Source organism: Lagopus muta, chromosome 2 (assembly GCF_023343835.1).
Source record: "Lagopus muta isolate bLagMut1 chromosome 2, bLagMut1 primary, whole genome shotgun sequence".
In the NCBI taxonomy this organism is placed as follows: domain Eukaryota; kingdom Metazoa; phylum Chordata; class Aves; order Galliformes; family Phasianidae; genus Lagopus; species Lagopus muta.
This window is the reverse complement of record NC_064434.1, coordinates 13,570,002-13,590,682: the sequence shown is the minus strand read 5'-3', so window position 1 is coordinate 13,590,682 and position 20,681 is coordinate 13,570,002. Positions and strand designations below refer to the sequence as shown.

General features: G+C 40.8%; 1 protein-coding gene across 3 annotated transcripts in view; it reads left to right on the top strand.

Moving 5' to 3' along the window:
• LPIN1 (lipin 1) overlaps positions 1–8,303 on the top strand; it is a 75,074-nt gene extending 66,771 nt beyond the window's left edge. Inside the window, exons 20-22 of one of the 3 annotated variants that reach the window (XM_048934729.1) lie at positions 771–885; positions 3,787–3,890; positions 4,706–8,303. In XM_048934729.1, the coding sequence (XP_048790686.1) occupies positions 771–885; positions 3,787–3,890; positions 4,706–4,865 (379 nt within the window). In that variant the 3' untranslated portion in view covers positions 4,866–8,303. The remainder of the gene's footprint in view (positions 1–770; positions 886–3,786; positions 3,891–4,705) is intronic. The other 2 variants (XM_048934726.1, XM_048934728.1) reach the window with 2 other exon arrangements.
• The last annotated feature ends 12,378 nt before the right edge of the window (positions 8,304–20,681 follow it).

Here is a 20,681-nt window from a genome sequence, read left to right as displayed (position 1 = left end):
TCAAACTTTAATTTATATGTGAAACTACTCTTCCAAAGGGCTGTAATATTCCTATGAAGTGTCTGTGCTACTTGCATTTTCCTCAGCATATATGATACTAGGATGTAGGATTCTGAGCATCTTCAGTACTTTTGTGTCATGCTGGTGTCTTTCTCTGTTGTGGGAACTCCAGACTTCGCCACCTGTTCAGCATCCTTGCCAAGAGAAGCTGTTATGAAAGGGCTTTTACCCAGAGATGAGGCAGCTCCTCTGTTCATTAATGAATTCTGTATTCTGTAAGAAGTAACTGAAAAGAAATGGAAGATTTCTTTATTACTTCTGCTAGTTAGTGATGGATGACCCTAACTGTAGAAGCGCCTTAACAGTCTGAGGTCCTTTTAGCACATATGTTAATTACAATCCTTTAATTTAAAAAAAAAATGTGATTAGAAAACCGTATGTAGTGGTGGCTAATATAATCTATGTGAATCATATTGCAGTTCTCAGGAAGCAGTTTACTTAATTTATGCTTAAGCTTCAGTAGAAGTCCTCTTGTTTTGGAGGATTTATTTACTGTGGCCATCACATAAGCTTAGGAATGATATTTTTGTCTTGGTGGCCATTGTGACTTCCAAATGCAGATTTATTGGAGAAAAAGTTTTGCAGAAGTCCTGAGTAAAGGGGGGGGGAACAGGAAGAAGATGAAATAAAGTTAAACTGGTTTATGGTGTATTTCATGTGTGCTTATTCATTTGGTGCTTCCCTCACTTTTTTCTTCTATGTCATTTCAGGGAAGTGATAGAGAAAAAGCCAGAAAAATTCAAAGTTCAGTGTTTGACAGACATAAAAAACTTGTTTTATCCCAACACAGAACCCTTTTATGCTGCTTTTGGAAACAGACCCGCTGTGAGTAATAGCTGAAATTATTTTATTGCAGAGAACAGAAATGTTGCTGTTATTTCACAATTCTGTTGCATTAAAACTGAAAAGGTTTAAATGGAACTAGAGAATATTTTATTAGGCCTTGTACAAAGGATAAAAAAAAGTTCTTCCTCCAAAATATCACAGTGCAGAGGTGGTGCAACCAACTACATTATATCTACATAACTTAGTATAACACTAAGTACTGATTTAAACCCTAACTATGTAATAAATAAATCCTTAAGCATTTGTGAAAATACTGGTACCATTTCACTGCAGCTGATACAGTACCAGTGAGTTACCTGTGGACAAACACCAAATCCTTTTATATGAGCATCAGTGGGACTTAGACTTCAAAACACAATATTTAGAAGGATTTGGATGTCCCATTTGATCAAGCATTCTGCTTTGTGGAGAGACCTATGTGCTTCTTGATACAGAGAGAGGAAGTCAGGTTTCTCACACATTTGAAGACTAAAATTGTGCTGTATGCTTTTCTTACTCCTGTCCTGGCCCAAAGGATGCTTACATGTATCTGCAGAAGGCAGCAGCCTTAGGGAGGATGCTGAGACTTCATATAAGCTAAGCAAAACTGGGACAGAGGCACCTTGGCATGTGATCATCCTTTCTTTTATACTGAAACCATGATCTGAAAAATGGTTTTGGCTCAGGAAATAGCACTCTGTAAGTTTTTGCAGTGTCAGTGAGCACCTAAGTTAAGCAGATGGAACTGTTATTTGTGCCCATGAGCCCCGCAGAGCATTTGCTGCTTCCTCCAGCAGTGTATTGGTGAGTGGTATTTTCAGTGGAAACTAATGTGTAGTATAGGGCAGCCTGTAACATGGCCTTGAGAGAACGGTCCTTGACCCTTCCTGTTCCCTGTTATAACTAACCAGTTAGCTCCTTCCTCCTTTAGTTGCTGGAGAGAAATGGAATGCTTCTCGAGGGTGATTCAGGTGCTCTCCACTGACTTTACAAGATCTAAAAGCTCTAGTTAAACTTGAGGAGCATGGAATAGATTTTAGCCTCCAAGACCTCAAATGCGTCTACTGGCTAAAACATTGATAGCTCGAGGAAATCACCAGCATAAATATGGACACCAGCCATAGTCAGTGTGAATGAGAACATTTAGAGACTGAGTATTTTAGATGCTTAGATGTTTGGATGAAGGTGCCTGGCAAGATATTTTGGCACTGAAGCCATGCACGTTGTAGCTACATTTGAGAGAGTTCAGCATGCCTTTCTGCTGGAATTCGTTCTTAAAGTTAAATCACATTTTTCCTGGGGTTGCTGGTATTTATGAGCAGTAACAATTTTTTTTCAGCTTCATCTTCTAACGAGTTACATAATTCAAAAGTATTGTCAGTGAGGATAGGAAGGGGGTCCCTGTTGACTGACCAGTGTTTTATTTGTTTGTTCCATCAAACACAGTTTAATTTCCCCTATCAAGGTAACTTTAGCTGTATGGTTTCAAAATTAATATTTTGTCTACTTTGTGGCTTTGTATTATAGATGAATCTCAGAGTAAAACAAAATCATTATTTTCGTGCATGCATCAATAACAACTTCAAGTAAAGCAGAAAATTAGAGTTTCTAAAGAGATTACTGATATCTCTTTGATTGCTGTTTCAGATGTTAAATACAATTAGGCTAGTTGCTTTGTGAACATCAGGATCATAGCTTTCTCATTTTCCTACTTTTGCCACTTTTTTGTTCTTTCCCCAAATAAACTCAGTGAAATTTCAGTACTTGCAAGCATTACAGGTGCACGTAGCATACTGCGTAGTATAGAAATTAAAATTGTTTGCATCTCTTCATTAAACTTCCAATCTTTCACCACCTGAACTTTAAAACTATATCCATGGCAGCTAGGCCTGATCTTTTTAATCTTAATTTTGTCAGTGGCTGTTTTTTTTTTTTTTTTTTTTTTTTTGTTTTTAGATCAGAACTTTTTCATGCTTGCTGTAATAATTTGAATTTCTTAGAAGATATTCTTAACCCTTACTTCTGATTGCACTCAATAGCATAGAATCATAGAATGGTTTGGGTTGGAAGTGACCTTTAAGATCATGCAGTTCCAACCCCTTGCTACAGGCAGGCACACCTCCCACCAGACCAGGTTGCTCACAGCCCCGTACAGCCTGGCCTTGGATGCTTCCAGGGAGGGGGCATTCGCAACTTCTCCAGGCAACCTGTTTCAGTGCCTCACTACCTTCACAATAAAGAATTTCTTCCCAGTATCTAGTCTAAATCTCCCTCTCCCAGTTTAATTGATTCCCACAGTTGTATCTGTGTTACCTCCTGGGAATCAGAACTGCAGTTATAGTGTTTATACCTTGTTTTCCCTTTCTCTGATACAAAGTCAATTTATGGATATTGCACCAAGCACAAGAACATGGAGATGTTTCCAGGGGTTTAAATAAACAGTTGTTATAACTTTCTTTTATGACCTTGTCCTTACAAACTAATCACTATTTTATGTCAGTTATGTTTTAGCATTGTTGTGAGATATTCAGTACAACACACTTGGGGAATGGAATATTCTCTGAAAGAAAAATGGAAGTGCAAATATTTTTTACCTCCAAATAACATTAGGTTTTTATTGAATGTTATTTTTGTGTCAAGGGAATTAACTGAGAAACAACATGATTTTGATCAATAGTTGAAATTAAAGTGGCAAACTCCATACTTCACTGCAAATTGTCTGTTTCATGAGCTCATCATTACGCTGAGTTCAAGTTTGCAAACTTTTAGAGAATTTCAGATCCACAGTTGATAGATACAGTAACAATACTATGCAGATATATTCTATGTAATATATTTCAGGATGAACACTACTATACAGAGACAGAATCATAATCCTCTTTAATTTTGCCTTCTATTTAGGATGTTTACTCATACAAACAAGTGGGTGTTTCTTTAAACCGAATATTTACAGTCAACCCCAAAGGAGAACTTATACAAGAACATGCAAAGACAAACATCTCATCGTAAGTAATCTAATCCCTACACCTTATAGTCTAAATTAATTTCCTTTTATAACCTATGACTCAACTTGCCCAAAGATGGATTTAATTTTAGTAATGAAAAAATATTTAGGATGTGCCAAACAAAATATTAAGTAAAATAAAGTGCAGACTTTCCACACTTTTCAGGTTAAACTGATACAGAAATTGTTTCACATTTAGTGTAACGTATTCTATCTAGTCTACTCCTGAAAAGGAATAACAAGTGTACAATTTAATCTGCATAGAAAATATATTAACCAGTTTTGTGAAGCCTTTTTGTGACCTTGTCAAAATTTCCTTTTCCTGAAACTTCTGTGTAGAAGAGCTAGGGAAAAAAAGTGAAGGAAATACTGAAGGCTTCCATCAAGATGCTTAGGCATCTCAGTTGAAAAGAAAAGGCCTTGTGTAAAGTTGAGACTGCACTTAATGGACAGGGAACCAAAGTGAGCATATATGTGTATGACCAGTTGAGTAGGGAGCTGTTTGAGCAAAGCTGGACAGCAATGAAGAAACAGCATGTGGGGCCTGAATATCTCGACAGGTGATCTGGGCTGAAAATGGCACCTTGTTCTTTCTAGAAAAGCATTCATTCAAAGCAAAGGTGGATTCTGTATCTGAACTGTGAATCCTATTTGGAAGCTAGACACCAAAATTAAACTCAATTTTATTCATTTAAGGAGTATAACCTGTTCATATAGATACAGCCACGCCATGTCTTGACTGGGGGCTTAAATAAATCGAACTATTATGATCTGAGATGGTTTGGTATTGCATTTATTTATTTAATTGTTTTTCAGCTATGTCAGACTGTGTGAAGTAGTAGACCATATTTTCCCTTTGCTGAAAAGAAGCCATTCTTCAGATTTCCCTTGTTCTGATACCTACAGTCAGTTTACCTACTGGAGGGAACCTCTGCCACCTTTTGAAACTCAGGATGTACATCCAGACTCATCTTAACTGCATCTCCAAACTGTCAGCCTCAGAGCAAAGAAAGTGCTAGCTCACGTTGCAAGAACATCATTTGGCTTTTACTGTTGACAGTTCAGCTGGAATCTGTGATGTTGTTTTCATTTGCCATAAGCAAACTTAGAAATGCTTCCTCATACTCAGTCACACTTCCAGATGACAAGAGTGAGCTGTACCAGGAATGGGAGTTACATTCCTCACTCTTCACTCAGCAACTCAAATCATGCCGTGCAGTTTCATTACTTAAATAAAAGTGCAGTGATGATAGAGTTGCGGTTAGATCTGTCATAAGATCATTAAGTGGTTCTGTATCCTTTGTGTATCACTGAAGTTGTCTTTCATCTCATCAGACACCACTGTCAGCTGGGGAGTTGGAGGCACTTGCCAGTCCTGACATCATTTTGTGATACGTGTTGCAGTCTGTATGCCAGATTCCACCCTCTGAAAGGGCAAATGATTGAGCAGGGGGATTGGACCAGATGGCTTCCAGAGGAACCTGAACTAGTTACTGAACTAGGTCCTCAGCTGTTGTGAACTGGTGTAGCCATCAGTGCCAGTGGAGCTGTGTTCATTTATTCCATCCTACTGTTTTGATCTGATAACACTTTTCTGTGTGGAAATAAATCATGTGCAATATAAATGGAAAGTAAAATAAATAAGATGACCTGATCCTGCTAGTCATCTTACTGAGAAGTAGTGCACTTCAGGAAAAGCTATTTGGATTAAGATAAGTGTGACGGTGTAAGATGCAGGCTGCTGTGTGTAGTGCCCATCTTACTGGAGTCTGTGGTTTGGCTTCAGTGATTTTGTTTTTTCCTCAGTGAAGACGTCTTGCTCAGCATATGTGCTGAGTTTCAAGACATTGCTGAGCCAAGAGAACTGAGGATTTTGTCAAAATGGAATAGTTGTATTTGAAACATTATTTTTGGTTAAAATGTGAACTTTGATGCTGGTGAGTGATGCATCTCAGGTTTTTACTGTATGGATCTTTTTGTTGTTTTTGTATCATAAAGAATGGATACTGTAGTGCCATTTACTTTCTCCAAGAGACTGAAATCTCCTCTTCCATATTTTTTTCCACTCATTTGTTCAGACACAATCTGTATGTACTGTTTTTGCTACTTGCTCTTAACTGCCTTAAGATTTAACTATGTGTGATAGAAGCAATACTGCAGATCAGTTGATAGTGTTTTCCAAATGATCTGCCTTTATACAATGTGGTACTTTGCTTTAAAATGTATGCATCAAATAATGACCATATGCCAAATACTTCTTAAATTGAACTTGTAGCTAAGAAAGTGATGTTTTTCTCCTCTTTTTAAAGTACACTTAAAAATCTAATTGTTCTCTGAAACACTAAAAATGACATCATGGGATTCTGTGTATGTAGGATTTCAGTATGGCTGAAACAGTGGTTTGCAAGCTGTGGTCTCTGCCGGCTTGTGATCTGTGAGGCTGTGGTGCACGTTTTGCAGCTATTTTGCAGTGTTTTCAATTAAGAGTTTAGGCAGAATGGTCCAGGAGAAATTTTAAGATGTGTTTGTGGTTGGTTAGCACCCAAAGGTTTGGGAACAGCTGTTATGTATCACATTTGTTCTCTTTCAACAAATTCTGCTTTTGCATGTCAAAAGAATGATAACAACATAGTTAGGATGGTAATTCTATAAATGGGGCTTTCTGACTTTTAGTGCTGCAGACTTTATCTGAGATGTCAGGGGGCCAATTTACGATTTTCCTGTGCCTTCAATAGTAATTACTAAGCACAGCCCTTTGCACAGCTGCAGTGTGCACAGCTGCAGTTGTGCAGTGGTGAGCCCTCCGTCTTCCTTTTTGCATGAACGTTGCTGATTCGGAGTACATCCACTTTGGAGATACTGGAATTAATAGACAAACACAAAGAGGAAGAAATGTGTGTTCAGTAACCCAGACTGATTATGCTCTCCTTGCAAATTTAATGAAAATGCAAATTGACTGTCAGAAAGCCTGTATCACATTTCTCAAACCTTTAAGACAATCAGTGAGGATCTCAGGTTACCAAGCTGAAATGGTTGCATCTCTAAATATAGCCACAGTTTCTTTCAAGTATCTGTTTATAGTTGTCACTAATGATTGAATTAATGGATGAATACACTGATTCCTATTTAATTCAGTTTTGGCAATGGTCTGTTTCAACCCATTTGTGACGCAAAATTAAACCAACCCTTCTTTTCGGTCAGAAGCTGTCAGTTTTTTATTCTTCATTTGCACACAGCAACTTCTGCCATAAGAAAAATTTCAAGAGATATCTGCAACTGAAGCCTATGTGGTTTTTATTTATGACTTAAACAATCCCAGATAACAATCCCTATTTTTCTATTTCATCGGAGTGTATTTCAACCCAAATAGTGTGAACAGGGGGTTGTTTTAATTCTGTCACTTTCATAGGCATAGAGCCACGCTGGTACAGGTAGGCCTGAGATGCTGTGAAATCCCCACCTGGGTTTTTTTTTTTTTTTTTTTTTTTTTTTGGACTTGGTTAAGAGGGCTGGGTCTGACTTGATCTCATATTGCCAAACATCTGCTGCAAACATGAAGTTGGGCTACATGACCTCCAGGGGTCCCTTCTGACCAACATTTCTATGGTTCTGTGACATTAACGCCTTATGTATGACATACGGTATATCCCCCTTTGTATCTGAAAGTTTAAATATAGCTGAAGAGGAACACAAATGTGTTCATATTATAACTTGTGCTTACCAAAATTGGTGACTAAAAAGATAGTTAAGAAAATCCAAGTTTTGGCCTGTTAGAAACATTGTTAAACTTTTGAAGAGAGAATAAGATATCTTGGTTTGGTAGCCGAGCAATTTTATGCATAATATTTGAACTGCTTTGTTAATTCATACAGAAGAAAAAAAAAAAAAAGCATGGTTTAATAAATTCCTACTCTTTCTGTGAAAGAAAAAATCAACTTTCAGTGTAGTGTTGGTTTCTGTTACAGAAAGAATATTTGGTGAACGTAAATATGCAGGCACGTGAATTCGCTGCATGTTCTATTTATACAATACACACAAACCAGAATGTGCAGCAGTGAGGAGTGACTGATGTTTATTTTTCATGGAGCTGATGACCATACTGCTCCAGCTGTGTCATTTGAGTGACAGAATACCACGCTTGATGTATTAGTTGTGTTAAGGTTAAAATGTTACTGCTGTAATATAGGGTGAGAGGAAGAGGGTACTGGGTATTTTTATTTGTAGATATGGGTTATTATTTCACAGCCTATTTATATACAGTATTTACTCTGTATATGTATGTGCTACTGCAATGATGAAAATCGTTTTAACGCCTCATTTTGATCTGCTGAATGCAACATATATTACAACATATATTGTAATAAAGGCAAATACAAAAATTCTGACTTCTGTTCTTCTTTTTCTGTATGCTTTGATGTTGCAGGAGTGCTTTTGCAGACCTGTTAAAACTGTGAAGCCCAGGGTTTGTATATCTGCTCTCAGCTGCCTGTCTCATACTGGGGCTGTCCAGTGAAACTTCTGGCACTTACAAAATTTTTGCTGTTACAGAGTTTGATCCAGAGCTTTTTCAACTGGAAGGAGTCTGAGAAAGACAAGGCCTGGTTCTGGGCTCTCACTGTTCTGGGATCTGAGAATGCACCTGGGAGCCAGGAGTAAACCAGACAGGAACTGGAGTGAACTGGGCAGTCAGGAATCTTACCTCGCCTGGGATTTTTCTTTATCTTTTTGCCTAATTCTTAGCATGATCTGGAAGACCAACAGTCTGATTGAATGGGATCATTGTGATGAATAGTACTGACCTGATAGCCTCCCTCTTCCCCTCCCTGCCTCGCTTTTTCTCTTTGTCATTGGCTATTCTGTTGGAGATGAACCATTTCCTCAAGTGTGTGAGAATGCAAAGCTGCTTTTTGCTCCCTCTGCTGGGTTTGCTGAACAAGCTAAGCACAGCCTTAGTGTCAGGCTGGTGTTGATATGAAAACAAAGATGTTTGGGGTTGATAAGGCTCTGCAACAGCTAAAGTTCCCTGTTAAAAATAGAAAAGCAGCCGTATTTGGGCAGCCTGCACTCATTGCTTCTTCAGTCTTCTCTATTTTCTGTATGTCTCCGGCTTGAATAAACATTTACACTAGAGCTCTGGAGACGGGCTTTGAAATGAAGGTGCTTTTTTAATTAAAAGTCAGAGGAATTATGCTTTTGTCTCAGCAAACCAAACTTTATAAGGACATATTCATTGCTCCTGCAATATCTAATTAACACTAGAGATAGAAAAGTCGGGGGAGCAAATCTCCTGAGGAGCAAAGACCATTATTTTCTGATGCCATGGAAGGTAGGGAATATTCCCAGACAGAATGCTATGTTAATTGGTTTCTTTTTAAATAAGTGTCTTAATTTGTGTTGCAGATACCACCAAGTACATCAGAATAGATTATTACAAGTGGCAGAAGACTACTGATGCCTAAAAATACGGCTTTCAACTAATTTCTGAATACGCAGAAAGATGAAACCTGGTTGTATTAATTGTTACTGATTTATTTTTATTATATAAATGCTGCTGAAGGGCCTATACTCACAGTGCTGTAACCCTATGATAGTCCTAATTCTTGTGCTTGATGTGAAAACTGTCTCCTCCTTTATTCCTCTACTGTGACTGAGTGACGTGTGGAGGAGGTTAGTTGCAAATAAGAGACACAAAGTTGGCTCTAAAGAAAACCCAGCAGTGATACAGAGAGATGCTTTTGGGAAGAGGTCCTCATCAAGATTTTCCCAGCCATTGGGATGTGATGGAGGAAAACAAAGGCAAAAGGAGAAATAAATTTTCTTCCAGGGAGAACTAGAGAATGGGAACAAAAGCCAAGTAAATGGCTAAAAGCAGCTTATTTCCAAGTCAGTGTTGAGCCTTGGTTTGTAGTTAGCCAGATGTTGAGATGCATCCTAAGCAGTTCTGACCCAAATCTCATGTCTCTGCATTGAGCAGAGTAGGAGAGCAGGCCCTTTTGTCTTCATTTGCCCAGCAGGAGAGAAGCAGATTAACCAAAAAGCAATCCCTACTGACATGTTTGAGTGCTACTGCTAACAGCAAAATGAAGTTGCAACTACAGATGCACTTAAAATTTAGATAGATAGGATTAGAGCTTGTTTATGTATTTTTTCTTCTTCGTAAAATCAAGGAAGAAAGCATCCATATGCTCTGCAGCACCTATAGCTCTGCAGTACCATACATGCACCCTTGAAAATAACCGCAGTCTATTTAAGTGTACACTCAGCGACCTGCACTCAAACTTATGCATATTCTGAAGCACTTTGCTTGAGTCAGCTAATGCCAAGAAACCCAACTGGTACTGGGGAGGTACAGTTTTCAAGCTAAAGAATTGATCTATTTTCTATTGGCTACTCTTGGACTGGTTTTTACCCTCTAGCACTGTCAGGTGTTCTGCTGACTGCCAGCAATCTATTTATTGATACAGGAAATCCATTTTGCCTTGCCTTGCTTTTAATGAGTTTTGCAAGCGAGTGGCCCCTTCCTGTGACTCAGTCTGCGTTCTCTGAGCAGGAGATTGTGGTTTTAAGTTTCACATTGGAGAATAACCGCTGTGTCTGCTTTCCTTGTCTGCTGGAATCTCAACAAGAGGAATACGTTTTGGAACAAAGGAATGTAAATGTAGCAGGAGAGTTCACATTTCTTTGCAAAATTGTATAAACATTCTCCTTTTCAGAACAGTTAAAAAGACTGATGCAAAATGAAAATAGGTCATGTTTTCAAATAATAACTTTGTCTCAGAACAGTGCTGCTAACACAGACCAAAAAGATGCTTTCACAGATTTCTCAATAGGTGTTGGTTCTTTGATTTATAACCAGTAAATATCCAAGAGCTAAACAGTGGAAGCCTTTTGTCTGATGGTGCTGACATAGGACTAGCTCCATGAGCCTCTGCATGAGCGTTCAGACACGTGCAGCTGTGGCTGCGACTTGGTGTGAACAGTGAGTTACACACTTGCACCCACCAATTCGTTTTGGACACTAGAAGCCAAGAGAAGGTAGAAGTGGATCTATTTGCTTCTGGCTTTTGTAGAGGATAGGGTAGAGGAAGAAGAGAATTATCTGCAGGCTTGGACCGTTAGCTCTGAAAATGTAGATTTACGTTAAAAGCAGCCATAAATACATCAAAACCAATGACCAGGACAGTTTCCATTCCCCATTACTAGATATAACTATTTATATTTCATGCTTAGTGAATATGCCTGTGCAAGTAAACAGCTGCCCAACAAGGGCAGGGACTGTTCCTTTTCACCACACCCAACTGGGTTGGTGCGTGTCCAAATAACATCCTGCCAAGTGGTGGCCATTTGCTGACCCTCTGCCTGTGTCTAGGCACTGCTTGAATGAGCGTTGTGTGGGTGATGGAGCCCTGGCACAGATTGTCCAGAAGCTGTGGGCTCTCTCCTTGGGGAGCTCCTAAGGCCATCTGGACATGGTGCTGAGTGCCCTGCTCTGGGTGTCCCTGCTGGATACAAGCATCAAAGCTGTTACGTTCTCCACGTAAATCCTAGCTGGAGTGATAGTAGCAATGAGATATCAGGGCCTCCTCCTCCAGAGGGTTTAGGCTGGAGCTGAGCAATTTGTGTGGGCTTGGAAAGGAACTTCAGTTCTTCTGTAGCCTAGTTTGATCCCAAGAAGAGGCACTGTCTGCACCTAAACTGCTTCTGCCTCTTTTTAATATTGCATGGGCTTACATTAGAGTGTGATACGGAAGCTGAGGCCATCTCTGGAGTTCTCCAAAATGCCCGTAAAGTCAAAAAGCTCTGTTAATGCAGACTTCTTAGAGAGACAGTGTGTAGGGGGAGGTACAGAAAATCATACTTGAGTGCAAATAAACACACTGGGAAAGCAGGAATTCAACAGGTCATGTTAAAAATGTGACCTTTCAGTTACCCAACTCAGCTGTCAAGTTCAAGGTAACAGAGACAAAGACTGGAAGAAAAAATTGCAGTTCTCAGAAACTGAAAAAAAGCTTTATTGGGAAAGTACTGAGAGGAAAGAAACAGGGAGTGCTGAAAGTTATCATAGTCACTTTCATTTAAGAATACAGATATCAAATAAAAATTCAATGCTCTGTACTGTGGACTTAATTTCTAGTCCAGCTGCAGTGTGAAGGGAAATAACATGAGAAATATTCTTATTTCTCAAATTAATGTGGGATGTGATTTTTGTTGGCTTTGTGTCAGTGCCAGTTTGCACTAGGATAGAATGACTTAGGAAGCTGTTCCATTGTGCGCACCCGCATTTTCTGCAACACTCATTTCTTCTCTTGCCCTGGGCTGCTACTCTCCACCTGCTTTTGGTATGGAATCACTTCAGTTTTCTTTTGTCTAATGAATTCTTGTTAAAAAAAAAAAAAAAAAAAAAAAAAGGCTGTGGTTTCAAGAGCTAATGATCTGATCCACTGGTTTGTCACTGCCTAAAGGTAAAAGTCACTTTCCATGTCTCCTCCCTTGTTCCTCCTGATTCTTCACTCCACTGCCACTCTGTACTTCTGGGACAGACTTATTCTGCACTAGTAGAGTTAACTAGACTCAGGGAGGGATCCAGTGCATGCCAGAATCAGAAAGTATATGTAGGGGAGCGCAGGGATAGGAGGAAGAGGAGAGCTGGACTTCATATTTTTGTCTAAATATGTCTAACGAAACTGTAACATAATTTTCCCATGTCTATTTCCATACAGTGCCTTACTTCATCATTGTTTATATTAATCCTCCTATGACTGAGCATAGACCTTATAAAGTAACTTGCCTGTTATCCACCCATGAACTTGAGAACGTGGATGTATCCACATCCAGTTGGACCATGAATGCTGATGTACAACAAGTAAAGAAGTTCCAGGATCAAGACTACCTGCCCAAGACAAAAGGGCTGATGAGAAAGCAAAAAGTTGGTTCCAAGTCAGGATCCAGCCCACACCCTGACCCACGTCTATGTTAGTTGGGATGAATCCTTCGGTATACTTTGTGCCTTGGCTCTCTATGTTCAAGGTGAGGCTGGTGGCAGCTGCCTCTGTACCAGGAATGCTAAGAGGACAAGGCCTTGCTGCCAATGAGATGCCAAGATACGAAACTGAGCGGTGGGAGGTGTACAAGGGAGGTGTGTGAGTCACTATCAGCAGCTCAGCTTCTGAACACCCAACTATCATAAGAAGTACTGTCCTCACTGTTTTCTGAGAGGAGAAAGAATTACTGTCTCCACACACTAACAGGAAACAAAAGGTCTTGGTAGCCTCAGCAACTTCAGCTAGTTTATGAGCCTGGTGCCAGGGTTCCAGGCACCATGTCAGCCTTTGGTGTGATTGGCACAAGGACTGAGAGGAAGCAGGTAACTCAGAGCAGACCCTGATTTGTCGAGTAAAAAGCTTCTGACATTCCAAGTGATTAAGTGGCACTGCTTTGCTAATTGTCTCTGGTACTGTGATAACCTCTGGGATGCGATCATGATCTCTGGACCCAGCCAGAAGAACCGTGAGCACTGAAACTGCGATAATTAAGGCTATCTGGATGCACCTAGAAAGTGGTAGAGAGTCTGAGTGATGCATAGAAATGTCACATCAGCATTCATCATTGTAACAGAACATGATAGGACAAGGGGGAATGGCTTTAAACTAAAAGAGGGGAAATTTAGGTTAGATGTTAGGAAGAAATTCTTTACTTAGAGAGCAGTGAGGCCCTGGCACAGCTGCCCAGAGAAGATGTGGGTATCCCAACCCTGCAGTGCTCAATGCCGGGTTGGGTGGGCCTTAAGCAGTCTGAGCTGGTGGGGGGCAGCTGGTACATGGCATGGGGGTTGGAGCTCGATGATCTTTAAGATTCCTTCCAACCTTAGCCGTTATGTCATTCTGGGGTTCTATGGTATGTGCCACAGCAGCCTGGCTTCTGTGGGCTAAGTCCAACCAATTTGCTCTGGGGTTACCGCATGTTTGTTTGCTTGCAGGTTATGTCCCAGCTAATTTTGCAATATGAGTCTAAATCCTTCAACCACACATCCACTTTGTAATTTAAGCCTGCATAATTTTATCTCTGCTTGCTTACACCCACTGTCTCCTGGTTTACACGAGCCATTGCTGGTTTCTGTAAGAACTGCTGCATTGATTGATATGCAAAACAGGAAGATAGGATGTTTTAATGTGGAACGGTATTTAGAGATGCATCATCTGTGTCTAAAGTGAGAGATAGTTACTGAGTTAGACAAGTAGGCCATCAATTACAGGAGACTGAGGTTACGACCATCTGTCTGTTTGAAACAACACCAGGTGTTTGTAGAAGCAAATTTCCTGTGTTGCAACATAGGAGGAGAGTGGTAGGCAAGAAAACAGCCCTTCGGAGAGAATCTCAGTCATGAAGGAAGCTGCTTCTCATTTCCTTTTTTAGTACTGTCTTGTGGGAAAAAATTTACTTGAAGAGCCTAACACACCTGTGTTGCCTGCTTGGTGCCACTGAGGGAAGAGCTCTCAGAGTAGCATCAAGGACCCTCTCTTGCTGACGGACTGAGCAGGACTCGTGCCCTACTGATAGGTCTCATCCTGGTGGGCTCTGTCCTGATGGAGCACGGCGTGCCATGTCCTAGTAAGCCCCAACCTGGTGGGTCCTACCCTGGTGGGCCATGCACTAATGAGCTCCAATCTAGTGGGCTCCATCCTGGTGGGCCATTTTGGAGGCTCTATTAGGAGGTGATAACCACGACCTTCCAGGTGAGCCCTAGCTCAGCAATATCCTTTCACAACAAGCAGACAAGTGGTTAAAAATTAGGTAAATGCAACATCAGTAACTAGCAGCAGGACTGTAGATCAGTTTTTCCTAGTTTCTATTTCTATCAGTGAGAAATAGCCTTCATGGGCTTATTTTAAAGTTTAATTATTATACTTTAATTATCTGGTGGCACAGGGAAAAGGCTTTGGTTTGGTTATAAATTCCCAACTTAGATGAATTTCTCTATAAAACACTTCATTTAAGAAACAGAGCAAAGGTTGATAAGTTACAACAATACACTTAGGCATCAGAGCCATTCCAAACCGAAAGTGTCAAAGAGAAAATGAATATCTAGGAGCAGTGATGTGTGAGCAGGATGGGCAGATCCCAGTGCCAAAGCTAGAAAGCAAGGCTGTCCCAGTGTATCTCCACCCATCTATTCAATGCAAGCTAATTTTCAAAAGTTCTGAGCACAGATGGCACTCAGTGAATGATGGAACTCAGCACTGAAAGTGCTCAGAGCTTTAGGTAGTTTTGTGCAAGGAGATAACGGGGTGTCGACTAGTTTTGAAGTCACTGACCAATATACAGATTGGAAGAGGGGCTCACACTGCTTATTAAAATGCAGTGATGTGATGGATTACATTCAAAAAATCAGAGAATTAGAGAATCAGCAAGGTTGAAAAAGACCTTCAAGACCAAGTAGTCCAATCATCCACCTACCACCACTATTTCCCAGTAAACCATGTCCCCACAGTACAGCACCTAAATGTTTCTTGGGCATGAACACGGAGGAACAGTTCTGGCTAATCTGAACTTCTGTCTGTTCCCTTTCAACATAAAAATGTTTGGTGGCTTTTATTACCACCGATAAACATGAAAAAAACATTTTTATTCCGGAAAATAAAGCCGTGATTGTAATTCTTAATAAAAATAAAAAGGAAAAATGTAGATGTCTGGTCAAATTAACTACCTACCGATTTACCTGTGAAACTGATTGATAGTAATAACCAAATGCATGACCTTCCACAGTGGTAAACAAATACTTATTATATTCAGGCGGTGTCAGCACATCAGCTAAACAAAACCACTACCTATTTTAAGAAGTAGGCTAATCATTTTTATGTTCCTTTTAAGTGAAATGTTTTGCTATATGAAAATTTCACATTTTCTGGTTAGAGATGAAAAACTAATATTTATCATAATGATGGGCTGTATAAATATATTGTATTCCTTAACACTTCTAAATTATTTTTAAAGGATTTATGTGACAATTTGTCAGGTGTAGGCTTGGATTTTTTCATCTGGAATCATTTTACATCAAAAGAAAGGCTCATTTGCAAAGCAAACGGATCTCCAGGTTCTAAAATGATGTAAAAACGAGATAGAGAGTTGGTTTGACTATTAAACGAATGCATAAAACTGATGCATAATCACATAGTTCTGAGATTGGGCTAGGAAGAAATATTCAGAAAACTGTACTGACTACTTCTATCCAGAACTCTTGCTTTGTTGCTTTGCATAGATTACTGACTATTACCCATTACCCATTTTTCGCTTCTTTTGATTCCACCCCTCCTTCCTTTTTTTTGGTAGGGAATTGTGCTTGCCTTACAAATTGTGCTCTTTTCCTAGGGATTATTCTTAACTTCCTTATGAGCTGTTTGGTGTGTCACTCTCAGGATCATTTCCTATTTCAGACAGACCCTGAGATGAGGTTTCCTTTGGTCTCATCCTGCCCATGTCTTCACCTGCCTCTGTTCAGCAGGCTGCAAAGCTGTGGCAGGAACAAAATAGCAGCTGCTCATTGCACCAAGGCTTTCTGCAAGAATTTCACAAGAACTGTATTTATCCATTAAAACTGCAGACTTTGCCACACCTAAATCAACCTTTTGCCTACCTAGTCCAGTCACTGGTTTTAGCTAGAAGCAAAGTGCGATAGGTTTGTGCAGAAAAACTGCAAAGCATCACTTTCTCAAATGCTGTAAGAGACCTTTGCAAGGCAACAGATGAGTGGCTCCATGGGCAGCTCTAGCCTGGCTTTGCGCATACTTTCAGCCCCTTGTAAGAGCATTCTTCTCGTCACCAGACAGCAAAAAAATTTCATGGTGAAACAAGAGAAACTCAGCTAGCATATATGAAGTTTGAGCTGCAGGGTGATGGATCTGGCACTGACCTGCTGTGCTGGATGAAACATGGGCCTTCTCAAGCCGCCACCACAGCTTTGGTTTTCTCTTTGGAGTCCAGCTTCCTGGCTCGCTGGCCATACAAGGCTGAAACTTTTGAACCTGAAAATGCCAGACTTACCTGCCAAATGGCTATTCTACTTGATCAGGTCTGCACACATATGCAATGGCTTAGCTGGCAATGGAGAGCTCTGTGGTACAACAGCACTGGCCAGGTGGAATGTAATGCTCTCATATCACACAGCTGCAGAATCACTGGTGGGCCGGGACTTTTGGGTCCATCGGGCCCAGCCCTGCTCCAGCAGGGACACCCAGAGCAGAAGGCCCAGCACGATGTCCAGGCAGTGTTTGGAGAGCTCTAAGGAGGAGGCTGCACAGCCTCTTTGGGAGTTCTGCCATCCATATCCTGAATGAGGCTGCTCCTGCAGCCAGCTATTGGCCACCCAGGATGTTTAAGTATCCCAGACAAAGTGCTGCTGAGAATAACTTAGGACCCATGAGTTGGTCCCTGCATCTGTTGGGCCAGGTAACAATTTCACATACAGCCATGGGCAGATGGCCAGGCAGCTGCTCTGCAAACCACCTTAGTGGACACAGTCCAACCAAATGCTTCCTCCTGTCTGTTTGCTCTGAAGGACAGGATAGAAAACCTGATGCTGGGATTTGCAACTCAACTGCCATGCCTTTGGCTTGGCAGGAAAAACCAAAAGAAACAGAGAAAGAAATAGCAACAAAACCATCTTTGATCTGACTGCAAAATACACTCCGAATATGTGAGAAAGGCATGAGAATTTTTGCCTGCTTGAAACTTCCCATTGTTTTCTAAGGAGCAAATACTTTGGTGTATATTTTGTTTAGCTGGATTCTTTTGCTATGATGATCTGTCTACACTAACTAAATTATTGTACTAATGGCTCCATGATGCTGCATTTAAAGATTATAGTACATTTATAGCCCACTGATAAAAAGAAAACAAAACCAAAAATGCAAAAACTGTATAAAAGCCAGGTATTAGCTATTATTAAATAAAAATAATTTACAGCTTACCACAGCCACAATGAATGAGATTGACTCACTCATGGGCTTTAGGACATTTTTTCTAGTTTTTATTTTACGAGACTGTACATGAAGGATGTTAGCTCAGTTGGAGATTTTCTCTTTTACTTTATGCCAAGGTTTTCAGAAGTGACTAATGACTTTGGGTGCCTAACTGGAAACACTGTAATAAGGCCTGAATTTCAGAATGGCTGAGCACCCATCATCTGAAATTTAAGTCCTTTTATGGTCTTTTAAATTCAGCTCTCAGGACTGCGGTCCTCTAATTCATCAGTAACTCTTGAAAAGCTTGGAAGTTATGGAAATACATTAAAATCTTTAAGATGCAATTTCCTCCTTAAAAGCCTCCTCATACCCAATTTTCCATGTCCCAACATGTGTGGAATTAGAAAAAAAGAAACTGGCAATTACTGAATGCAACGTGCTTTGATTTTATGATAAAGAAAACATGGTGCTCATTTCTCTACTATGGTGGAGTTTCCCTGCTTTTCTGATAAACTGTAATATTCACAACCACCTTTTTAAAGAGCCTTGCATCAGTTTTTTACATCTTCAAAATAAATCAGTGAAGTGGTTGCTGCTGGGAATTCAGCCTTTGTTTTGGAAAGATTGATACAATCAGTTGTCTTTATATAGGGAGGAATGATTCTCGGGATGCAGCAAGCACAAAAGGCTCGGGATACCTAGGGATGAAAGTTTCTATAATAGTCTTTATTTAATAGACTTCCTGGTGCCGTGCTGCCACAACCCACAGTTATGTAGTGGATGAGTATTGCATTTCACTTCCATTGCCTTTGCAGGTTCTGAGTAACGCCTTTGATATCTACTGGTATGCACTGCCACCAGTTAAACTGCTCAATTTGACATCAGGTGGGCTTCATATTTCATTGCTCACCGGGAGGTAAAATCTTCCCTTACATAACTGGAGAGCTCTGCCTTATTATCTCATAAAACCTCTATTGTATCAGGGGCAGAATAAGAGGAAGTTAGTCTCTTAAATGGATTGTAACTGGAGGGTTTCACTCTGTCTATCTGAGCTGTTACCCACAGTTTAGATTAGAACTGATCTTTTTATGCTTCCCTACAGGTTTGCTTTGGTTGTGTCCCTATTTTCCAATAAGCACTTGAAAATACCACTGGGCAATAACTGAGGCAGTGCCTGGTAATGATTCCAGCTGGTCTGATAGGAGGCATTGGCCCAGGATTGCTCCCAGGTGCACAGGACACACGGCTGGCCATTCTCAGAAGAGGCTGCCAAGAAGCATCTAGCGAGGGGCATGGGAGCAGCCTTGCTGCTGCTGTGGGCTGCAGTGGTGGGAGACTGAATGCTGCAGCTGGGCCGTGAGAAACTGAATACATGTGGCCCTGTGAGAGGTGAAGTGAGAAACCCAAGTGCTTGTTAAAACTAATGGACATCAGTGAGCACCCGGTTTTACAGTGACAGTATCACACAGAGGTGCTGCGAGTCCTTTTTCTCCTCCTGATTGACCACTTTATCATCTGGATGGCCCTGAAAAGTTTAGCTCTAGGCAAGAACAGAAGAGGAAGTGTATTTTTGGATCTTCTACTCTCTTTTTGCTGAAGGGTTTTAGTGTCTATTATTTTCTCTGACTGTTGCCTCATGTCCTACCTCTGAACCCAAACAGCAGTGTTGCATTTATCACAGAATCATAGAACGACTTGGATCAGAAGAGACCTCAGGGATCAACCTGCCTCAGGAAGGGTTGCCAACCACTAGATCAAGTGCTAGATCAGTCACCCAGGGCACCATCCAACCTGGCCTTGAACACCTCAAGGGATGGGGCATCCACCACCTCTCCGGGCAGCTGTGCCAGGTCCTTACTGCCCTCTCAGTGATAAACTTCCCCCTACATCTAATCTAAATCTAAACCTCCCCTCCTTTAGTTTAAAACCATTCCCCCTTGTCCCATCACTATCTACTCATGTAAAAGGTTGAATTCCCTATTATTTATAATTTCCCTTTAAATAATGGAAGGTTGCAATAATGTCTCCCTGCAGCTTTCTCTTCTCCTGACTGAACAAGCCCAGCTCCTTCAGCCTGTCTTCATAGGAGATGTGTTCCAGCCCTCTGAGCATCCTCTGGACTGATCCCATAAGCCTGATATCTTTTCTGTGTGTTGGGGGCCCCAGAAATGGACACAATATTCCACATAGGGCCTCAAGCAGGTGGAGTAAAGAGGGACAATCACCTCCCTCACCCTGCTGTCCACCACTCTTATTCTATCAACTGTGGTTGGTATTTTCTGTGCCTTTATCTTCTCAGTCTCTGCCTTCATGTGACAAAGAGTGCTCTCTCCTTGGCTTTGGCCAGTTGATACACCAACTATGTGGAGGACACGGTGAAGTCAAGCAGCTCCTTATGCTCTTTATTTTACCAGTTTATTTTGCTTCTTCTTGTCAGATGAGCCCATCCAGACTGCACTACTAAAATCCAGCCATACATGAAGCTATTTATCATTGTGCAACCTCATTCATGGTCAAGATCTCCAAGACCTCAGTACACACATCCATCCACCCTCTTGGCCAGGTTCCACTCCTGTCCTCCTGTGTGGGCTGCAGAGTTCCAGGCCCACTCAGACAACAAAGTCTGTCCAAGACCAGCCAGACCACTTGTGCAGTGAGACAGCTTCTTTTCTGCTTCCTGAATTGCCAGCCAGTCAGTAGGAGTACTCATCAAGGCACGCACTATGGCACTCAGTGCAGACTAATGCCATGCATCCCAGCACTACCCCCTCTTCTTCCTTTGCACAATGTGTTGTGCTGGAAGGGTTTCAGGAAAGACAAATGAGTAGGAGGGT